Source organism: Pecten maximus, chromosome 6 (genome assembly GCF_902652985.1).
Source record: "Pecten maximus chromosome 6, xPecMax1.1, whole genome shotgun sequence".
Classification (NCBI taxonomy): Eukaryota; Metazoa; Mollusca; class Bivalvia; order Pectinida; family Pectinidae; genus Pecten; species Pecten maximus.
The window spans coordinates 28,146,189-28,157,354 of NC_047020.1; the positions used below are offsets into that span (position 1 = coordinate 28,146,189).

The window sequence follows — 11,166 nt, forward strand, 5'->3', positions numbered from 1 at the left end:
GAAAAAAAGTTGGGTTGATAAACACGATTACTTAGTGAACGCTCACAAATACCATATTCCATATCGATATCAATAAATACATTCCATACAAGTTTGTTAAAATAAACAATGGTTGTTATTTCTTTTGATAAAGAAAAGAAAAGAAAAATGGATCGTTTAAACGAAAAAAACAATATTTTGACCGCGTCGGAAACCTTTTTGGAACCTTGTGTGACAAACAGATTCTTCGGATCTTCAGATCTTCAGTGATGTGTGTCGGTCTGCGGTAGCTGATCGACTATAGGATCCGGATGATGATAAATATAGGTTTTCTTTATAAAGCATTTTATATATCTATAATTGTGTGTCATGATTTGATTTGGATCGACATTACTTTATGAATAAACGACAATTTGGCTTGTCTTATTCCATATCCGTCTTTTTTGATAGGTGAGTTTGAATTTTAGTTTATAAAAAACTGTGTAATTCTACGTCAGAGATAGAGTTAATTAATAATCAGATATCCATGGTGTACGTAATGGGACGATTGGCTAGTAAACAGAGAAGGCACATCTAATGTGAGATATGTTCCTACATATACTGAGAGATATGTTCCTACATACAGTGAGAGATATGTCCCTACATACAGTAGGAGATATGTTCCTACATACAATGAGAGATATGTTCCTACATACAGTGAGAGATATGTCCCTACATACAATGAGAGATATGTTCCTACATTAAAGTGAGAGAGATGTCCCTACATACAGTAAGAGATATGTTCCTACATACAATGAGAGATATGTTCCTACATACGGGGAGAGATATGTTCCTACATTAAAGTGAGAGAGATGTTCCTACATACAGTGAGAGATATGTTTCTACATACAATGAGAGATATGTCCCTACATTATAGTGAGAGATATGTTCCTACATACAGTGAGAGATATGTTCCTACATACGGTGAGAGATATGTTCCTACATTATTGTGAGAGATATGTTCCTACATACAGTGAGAGATATGTTCCTACATAAAATGAGAGATATGTTCCTACATACATTGAGAGATATGTTCCTACATACAGTGAGAGATATGTTCCTACATGCATTGAGAGATATGTTCCTACATACAGCGAGAGATATGTTCCTACAAACAATGAGAGATATGTCCCTACATACAGTGAGAGATATGTTCCTACATACAGTGAGAGATATGTTCCTACATACATTGAGAGATATGTTCCTACATACATTGAGATATGTGTTCCTACATAAAGTGAGAGATATGTTCCTACATACATTGAGAGATATGTTCCTACATACAGTGAGAGATATGTTCCTACATACATTGAAAGATATGTTCCTACATACATTGAGATATGTGTTCCTACATAAAGTGAGAGATATGTTCCTACATACATTGAGAGATATGTTCCTACATACATTGAGATATGTGTTCATACATAAAGTGAGAGATATGTTCCCACATACAGTGAGAGATATGTTCCTACATACAGTGAGAGATATGTTCCTACATACAGTGAGAGATATGTTCCTACATACATTGAGATATGTGTTCCTACATAAAGTGAGAGATATGTCCCTACATATAGTGAGAGATATGTTCCTACATACATTGAGAGATATGTTCCTACCTACATTGAGATATGTTCCTACATACAGTGAGAGATATGTTCCTACATACAGCGAGAGATATGTTCCTACATACAGCGAGAGATATGTTCCTACATACAGTGAGATATATGTTCCTACATACAGTGAGAGATATGTTCCTACATACGGTGAGAAATATGTTCCTACATACATTGAGAGATATGTTCCTAAATACATGTACAGTGAGAGATATGTCCCTACATACAGTGAGAGATATGTTCCTACATACATTAAGAGATATGTTCCTACATACATTAAGAGATATGTTCCTACATACAGTGAGAGATATGTTCCTACATACAGCGAGAGATATGTTCCTACATACAGTGAGAGATATGTTCCTACATAAAGTGAGAGATATGTTCCTGCATACAATGAGAGATATGTTCCTACATACAATGAGAGATATGTTCCTACATACAGTGAGAGATATGTCCCTACATACAGTGAGAGATATGTTCCTACATACAGTGAGAGATATGTCCCTACATACAGTGAGAGATATGTTCCTACATACAGTGAGAGATATGTCCCTACATACAGTGAGAGATATGTCCCTACATACAGTGAGAGATATGTTCCTACATTATAATGAGAGATATGTCCCTACGTTACAGTGAAAGATATTTTCCAAGATATAATAACAGATATTTTCCTACGTGTAATGAGAGATAGTTTCCTACAAGGTTTTAGTGACGTTTGAGTCATCATGGATGAGAATCGTCTATTTCACCCATATGTGGGGTTGTGTGGGGTGTGTGAGAACAGCTTACTTTAGGGTTTAACTGTTTACCGATCATTTGGACCTTTGACTAGAGATATTGTCAAAAACAATACTGATGATACAAGCATGATTTCATGATATAACAGAACCTGCGTTGGGGTTGTGTGGGGTGGGTGGGTGGGTGGGCGGGGGCAGAGAATGGTCCTATTTTGGTCTATTTTGGAATTTCGCCGATTCGTGACGTACTTTAAGGCTGTGGTATCTATACTCACCTAACCTGATGATATTGTCAAACTTCAGAGCTATATAGTAGTTTCTAACCTAAAATACCATAACGAATTAAGTATTACTTTGCGTTCACAGAAAAACTTCTCTCTTTGCAGCCTTTCTTACTTTTGGCGAAAGTGTCCGCTAGGTATGAAATACTATGTATATTATTACTACACCAGAACTTCATCCAGATTTAGATAAACTTGACCATCACATCGACGGAAATTAAGTGTGCAGTGATCATGTACATATCACTCAACACGATCATCAACATCTAATAACGAGTCTCCATCAAATAAATGAAGTAAATTATACATGTAGGTACGTTCTGGACAAAATATTAAAATATCAAACAATATCGGCCATGACAATTCACTCCATCTTAAAATTTATAGGCAAAACATATATATTGTATATTGGATGACATACAAGTTTCTGGATGAGCATAATTCTTTTAAACTACTAGGAATGTAAGACATATATATCAACAAAGTTCTCGTGATTGGTTAATGAAGTATGCCGGTTATACGTCTGTAGTCTAAATGAATATCTAGGTTAATACATAAAAATTTACCCCCTGTGCACAACCCACAACGAGTTACCTCCCTTCTCTCAGATCCCAAGAGAGTATATCTGGTCCAGGGGAAACTACTCCTACTTAAATTTTCATTTATTTAAAACGATTTCTCAACATTTAATGTATCATTAATATATATATATTCCCAATCCGTATGGTACGCTGATTTTTTACAACATATGTTCCTATATTTCCCCTCAACTTCAGTACTACGGACTACAGATAAGGAAAACGCAAAGCCCGCGATATTTTTTTCATGGTGTATTTTCGGAACGAGTCGAGAAAATGTAGAATCCCGGATTAACCTGTAGACAGGTAAATACCAATGTTGCCAAAATGAATTGAAAAGAACTGGTTACAAAATAAAAAGATTAATAAATTTATTTAACATAAATAAATAAATAAATAAATTAATAAATAAAAACTGAAAATATTGACGATTTTTTAAGTCTCCGGGCCTAGATGAATGAAGATTGATTCCATTAAACCTGTTGTACAACACATCACTGAATCTCTGTAACGGGAACCCGAACATTATAGAGCTGTCAGTTCGACACCTATCGTACGTCTGTGGCCCAGTGTTGGTAAACGGTCTGGTTGTCCTCCATTTGACTTTCTAGCATTGACATATGTTTTACTCAATGCCGATGCCATACGACTTTCGCTTATTCCAAATGATAAATAAATTAAAGACGCCATCATATAAGAATATTAGTGGTACAATTATTAACAACATATGACATACTTGAATGCAATGAAATACGTTTTACACCTCTGATATTTAAAAATAAATCAAAATCTTGATTATCAATAAATGAGTGACATTTTCAAAAAAAAAAAAACTAAAACTGGAGGTAGAAAAAAAATAACAACAATTATTTTCTTTTGACAGTTTCAGTGCCGTCATTGAACATGTTTAAAACCAGACAAGATAATCAATGGATCGGTTAAGGAATTTTGTATAATTTTAGGACCGTAGTTCAAATTTAATGGATTATGTGATGTTACATCTCATTTGGAGCATTTCTTGTACATTTATGTACTTCTAAATATTTCCTTGCAGTCCTATAAAGAGGATCATAATTGTACCGAGAAACTAAGCAAAAGAGCCTAGTATTTTCAAAATGTACAATAATGTAAACTTTCTCGATAACATTTTTGAAGATATTTCGTTTTTAAATATGAATTGAATGTTGCCTCCTTAAAATGTATGTCATTATGGCTATGAAATTTTAAAAATCATTCAATCAATCAATTTATCAGTCACTTATTTCATTTCTCAAAACTGAGAAAAAATGTAATAAAAAATATTTGAAAAAATGATATGAATGATTAATGACAAACATGGTATATTGCTTAGATTATATACTCAATAAATCTATAGGTGGGATTTTAGAGCATAGGTAAACTACAACAATACATACACATGTAGCCTGACCAGTTATCTTTTGAAATATGAACAAAATTCTAACACAGTACTGATACTGAATTATCTCCCTTTGCTTGATTGTGTCATATTCTTATTATGACGTCATGTATAACGACGGAATCAACATCTGGCATCCCGTCTGTACAGTCACCAAGGATGCGTGTGAATGGGGGATTACGCCGTGAGGTAAGTGTTTTGAATATTCTTAGCCATCAATTCAATATTTGAAAACCAAGATGTGTTAAATATGTAGAACTTCTCTCCTCTGTACATAGACTTTATCCTCCAAACGTTCTCCACAAAGTTTTGTTTCCGAGTTGGATTTTGATCGAAAGTCTATGTGACTGTACTGGACAGGTTTTAGATAGAAAATAATACGTACATTTGTATTACATATTCGGTTAATTCAATATCAATTGTTCTGATATAATAAAACAAAAGAATATCAGAACAATTGATATAATGTTTTGTGTATCTGTTACCGGAGTCATGTTTACATGGATTAACACGGAGTCTGGCAAACGAGTGTAGATTAACACGGAGTCTAGCTAACGAGTGTAGATTAACACGGAGTCTGGCTAACGAGTGTAGATTAACACGGAGTCTGGCTAACGAGTGTAGATTAACACGGAGTCTGGCTAACGAGTGTATATTAACACGGAGTCTGGCTAACGAGTGTACCCTAAATGTGGCGCCTCATCAGAGAAACAAATGACAACATTTTATATAATTTCAGTTTGATTTTAGCGACCCACCCATAAAATATTTATTTTAAAAAAAAAAATTTATGTTAAGAAATATGAATGGATGTTTGTTTGTTTTGTATCACAGACTAGTGTACACAAATTATTAGAGGTAGGCCTAGCTAAAGTTAAACCAGTCTTACAACTGTATCATTTTTAAAACATTAACCGTTCACTCCTATCTCAAAATGAAAATGCTACATCAAAATTAATCCATTTTGAGCACTGTTCCACTTTTATTTATTTGGGCAGCCTGTTTATTTTTTATTTTTTTATTAAAAAAAAAAAAAAATTGTCTGTGAGTTTTGGTAGATTTCCGTTAAAGAAGAAAGGCCCAAAATTGATCACTTAACAAGCGTACAGGAACAATTCCTAAAAAAATATTTTTCTATGCCATTGTCCGTACTGAGTACTACTCAGTAATCTTGATAAGTATATAACAATTTTTTTATAACCATTGAATAACTGATTATCGGATATGTATATAATATCATGTATTGATTAAAATCCACAATTCATCACACAGATAAAACAAAAACCGTGAAAATACTGGTTAAACGAAGTTTTGGAAGCTTGACAATTTGGTAAATAAGACGCTCATTCACTTCTGACCTCAAGATGTCGTCGGGTTCTACGCCAAAGGCTGGCCCCGTGACTTCCAACAAGAAGACAAGGAAATTCAACCGGAAGTTAAAGACAAGAGGACGGAAACAACAAAGTGTGCAGATGAACCGTCACGTGGATGTTGGTAAAGCCTCGACCTTGACCCCTATGAACTCTAAGCCAGTGCCGTCTGCTGGTAACAAAGACTATATCAACACCCTAACAACGGGATTACGACACCTGGAGGACAACGCGGGACTTGAGTGACGTGACCTTGATCGTGGAGGGGAGAGAATTTAACTGTCATCTACTCATACTGTGTACTTTCTCTAACTACTTCCGGTGTCAAGTTCAATCCAGTACGAGAGAATACCCCAGACATACTTTCAAACTAGATATGGTAGAGGCTAATACCATGAAAATGGTCCTTCATTTCCTGTATACAGGCGAGGTCAAGATCACTAAAAACACTGCGCGTGACCTCCTGTTTACAGCAGCTTACCTTCAGATCGCGTGTCTACAAAGGTTGCTAGAACAAAGACATGCGCAGTTCCTGGGCCCAGAGAACGTGCTAGACTATTGGCAACTAACAGACCTGTATCCGGATTACAGTTTACTCAGAAAAAGATGTGAAAAATTCGCAATTTTATGTTTTCAGACCATTCTGGAAACCTCCAAGTTTGTTAATCTAACGTTGCCCAAACTCTCAATCCTCGTGTTTAGTGCCAATCTCAACATAACAGATGAAAACATTGTCTTTGACGCTGTGATGAAATGGATCCTCCATGACTTTCCCGCCAGGAAGTGCCACATCCGGAAGTTAGTGGACAGTATACGTTTGCCCCTTATTGATGGAAACCGGTATAGAAAACTGAAAACCGCGTTCCCAGACCTGTTTGTTGAACCATTGAGCGACTTTGTCCGTGAGGCCGAGACGTTTCACGGAGATGTTGGAGCCCAGATGAGGTATTCGTCCCCCCGGACAGAGCTCAGACCCGGGGGTGCGACGGAGAAAGGAATACTCGTTGTAACGGGCCCGACAAGTCCCGTTGGAGTAGGGAATGTCCCATCATACGTTTGTGATTTAGGCGAGGTGAAATCTAGAGACTATGAGAAGCATATGAAGGTATGGTGTTTCTCCCTTGCAGACGAGGCGATGGAAACAGTTGTGTAACTTACTGGAGTACCCAGGTCGCCATTTTGCGTCCTATACATACGGACTATACGACTTGTTCCTGTCAGGTGAGAACGGTTATGTACCGCTACTCTACCCGGGAGAACACGTGGGTCGTGTGTGAACCAATCCCAAACCAAGGACGAATAGCACACGGGATGAAGGCCATCAAGGATAGTTTATATATATTTGGCGGTAAAACGGTGGATGGTTTTGCGGACTATGCTAAGACTGTTGAGGTTTATGATGTCTCTCGTGAGACATGGGAGGCAGTGTCCCTATGTCAGATTGCGTTGCCAGTTTCACATTTTCATTCTGTGGCCGACCGAAACAAGATCTACATATTCAGTGGATTCGCACAGGGAATGTCACATGAGCGTCACGTGACTAACGCAATACAGTGTATTGACACTAATACGCACACGTGCACGGTCGTCTGTCACTACTGCAGTACTTGGTCCCGTGGTCAGTCTAAACACAGAGATTCATCAGGTGATAGGGCGGAACCTAGTCAAGCATTGGCCTGGGTGTCGGGCCTTCGTGAATGCAGGAACTTTGGGCTTTAACTGCAGTAAGGCCCTCCTTCTCAGGGTAAGGTCTAAGATTCTAATTGTAGGCGCGATGCAAGGCACCGGTGAACGCTTTAGTGACGTCATCATGGAGTTCGACTTCAATAAGCGGTCGAAGAAAGTGAAAACATGGCGGGAAAAACTACCGGAAGTGATGGAGGAAATGGCGAGTCACGTTCTTCTAATTCCTAACATGTCGTTAGCAATGTGAACACTTCTGTGTAGGTTCGCATGAAAATGTATTCCAATTGAATATATTTATTGTAGATTTAGTGACAATCTACAGTAAGATGTATAAATCGATCAAAGTGCAACGAGATAGGCATTGTCATGTGACCTATCATTTTACAAATTAGTTTATCTATCGCGAAGGCGATGGTTTGCATTTAACAGTAGATTCTGTACAAATGGACAAATGATACAGATTTTTTTTATTAAATGTTGTTGTTTTAAAGTATGTAAGGATAAGTAAACTCATTTTTCTGTGCTTTTCCGACCTGTGTAAACCATAGAACCATATTATATAAATACAAGTTTTTAAAAAGCAGCAAAATGTCATGATGTTTAGCCCAAAATGATACAATTCCCTATACATTTTCTTTTTTGAAACCTCTTTGAAATTAAACATTTCTATTTCAATGACAGAATTAATCTTGATTTGCATGTTCACCATTAGGATTTCTGTTATAACTCAGCTGGTCTGACTATTTTCCTGGATAATTTATAATCTCGAACCATTTCCCACATCATACTGAATATACTACTACTAATCAAATTATACATTATTTTAAATTGCTTCTGCATATCATAATACGAAAATTATCTGCTTTTAAAATAAAAGTTATCCTACTGACGACATACAGTGGTCTGCTACTTAATAGTCTAATACCCCGCTCGGCAGACTAGTTCCCTTTCGCAACGGGAGTTATCCCTCTTCGTACAATGAACCCAAACATTGAAACAAATTCCAAAAGGAGTTGTCTTTCTTTGTATTGAGTGACTGGTATCAATAATGATACGTGTGTACCTGGATCATATTAACTGAGATTTAAAGACTGCGTATAGCAGCTTAAGTACGACTCCTACAATACCTATGGAGATAACATTCTGATCGTTGGTGGGACGTCCAACAAAATAAATAACGTTACAGTTTTTAAAATCAAGGATAAAAAAAACACAAAGAAGCTCATACTGATTTCTCTCATCTGTTCTCCATTATACATCATTTACTGATGTCCGTAATACTGTCAATAAATACCAATCATCTCCGAAAGATAAGTAAATAAATAAATAAATAAATATTCTTTGTTTAGACGAGAATAGATCAGATAGATGTATAGACATGGTTCTGGTCATTTCTATATACCATTGAGTTTTTTACGAGGTTTTTTCGTGTCCCTGATAAAACGTTAAAATCGAAGAATCTAATAACAGTAAGCTACTTCCGAGTCTGATTCTGACATTTGTAGTTATATAAATCCATTCCGTCCTATATCGGATGCCAAAAGGATAAAACACCACCCGTCAGACTGTCACAAGTACCGAATGCGTGTTGACATTTTAACAGCTGAATTTACACCTTCGTTCCGAACGGTCGAGAAGGCTCATTTAAACTCTTTGCTAGACAAAAGAAAAAGCGTTTTCGAAAGTTCGGATACACAGATAAACATCTTTTAAATAAATAAACAAACAAATAATAAATAATTAAATGATTTTTCTAATAAATACAATTTCTGAAGAGGCTAAATAAGACAGAAGTGTGGATATCATGTTGCTGACCATATCTATAACCTGTTTTTATTGTTTTTGCTTTTTTGTTGTTGTTTTTTTCACGAGGTTCTGCCCGTTTTCTATATTTCGTGTCTACATATGTCAAGGATATGGGCTATTTTAATACCCCTGCCGTTTATATCGTCAATTAGATTACACCATACACGGATTATCAAAACTATTTAAATATATCGCTACAACCCAAAGCCAATGTCTGAATATATATCTGTGTCCAAAGTATAGGGTATAACTGTTTAGAGGTTCTGTTCCTAAAGTTGTAAAGTTGTAACATCCGTGGTACTTATGTAGGTTGTAACTTCCGTCCTGTCTATATAGTATTAGATGGTACTTTTGTAGGTTGTAACTTCCGTCCTGTCTTACAGTATTAGGCGGTACTTATGTAGGTTGTAACTTCCGTCCTGTCTATAAAGTATTAGGTGGTACTTTTGTAGGTTGTAACCACCGTCCTGTCTATACAGTATTAGGCGGTACTTATGTAGGTTGTAACTTCCGTCCTGTCTATACAGTATTAGGTGGTACTTATGTAGGTTGTAACTTCCGTCCTGTCTTACAGTATTAGGCGGTACTTATGTAGGTTGTAACTTCCGTCCTGTCTATAAAGTATTAGGTGGTACTTTTGTAGGTTGTAACCACCGTCCTGTCTATACAGTATTAGGCGGTACTTATGTAGGTTGTAACTTCCGTCCTGTCTATACAGTATTAGGCGGTACTTATGTAGGTTGTAACTTCCGTCCTGTCTATAAAGTATTAGGTGGTACTTTTGTAGGTTGTAACCACCGTCCTGTCTATACAGTATTGGGTGGTACTTTTGTAGGTTGTAACACCCGTCCTGTCTATACAGTATGTAAGTGGTTCTTTTGTAGGTTGTACCTTCCGTCCTGTCTATACAGTATTTGGTGGGGTTTTTTTTTTTTTTGTGTAGGTTATAACTTCCGCCTTGTCTCTGAAGTTTTAGGTGGTACTTTTGTAGGTTGTAACTTTCGGCCTGTCTCTGAAGTATTTGGTGGGATTTTTTATGTGGATTATAACTTCCGCCCTGTCTCTGAAGTTTTAGGCGGTACTTTTGTAGATTGTAACTTCCGACATGTCTCTTAAGTATTGGATGTTTCCTTTTGACGCCTGTAACTTCCGGCCTGTTTCTAAACTATAAGGTAATACTTTAGTGGGACTATTACTTCCGGTGTTTCCCTGTAGTACGTGGTTTTTACCATGTTTACCCCGGTACCAAGCTGTTTAACAGCAATTAAACTAATTAGTCAGAATTAATTAGGGCATTCCGAAATGCTCCACCGTCTAACACGGGTTTTATGACAGAAACCGTTTTGTTTCCCTTTATCTGAAGGATTGAGAATTGGCGCTCGGTAAGTCAAGCATAGCACGACGCGCTTCGGCACCTTCTTGTCGCTAAGCAATAGTGTTTACACATCCCTGGAGTAGTACCTGGGTACTCCAACCTAGATACCTATATAACCGTATATATCAGATACATGTACTTATCTGTTCCAATAGTGTTGCAACACCTCACTCAGAAATGATTAGTTTTGGTCGTAAAAAGGACATGCTTTCCCATTTAAATGATATAAATATAAATGTGTATAAATTCACTGCATACTGTCAGAAAAAAATATTACAA

The 11,166-nt window shown here is 36.7% G+C and overlaps 1 protein-coding gene across 1 annotated transcript; it reads left to right on the top strand.

Moving 5' to 3' along the window:
* Positions 1–4,771: 4,771 nt before the first annotated feature.
* On the top strand, positions 4,772–8,497 carry LOC117329441 (kelch-like protein 24). The gene is made up of 2 exons (XM_033887387.1): positions 4,772–4,839; positions 5,923–8,497. Exon 2 carries the CDS (start codon positions 6,397–6,399, stop codon positions 7,171–7,173), a length of 777 nt encoding a protein of 258 aa, XP_033743278.1. The 5' UTR covers positions 4,772–4,839; positions 5,923–6,396; the 3' UTR covers positions 7,174–8,497.
* The last annotated feature ends 2,669 nt before the right edge of the window (positions 8,498–11,166 follow it).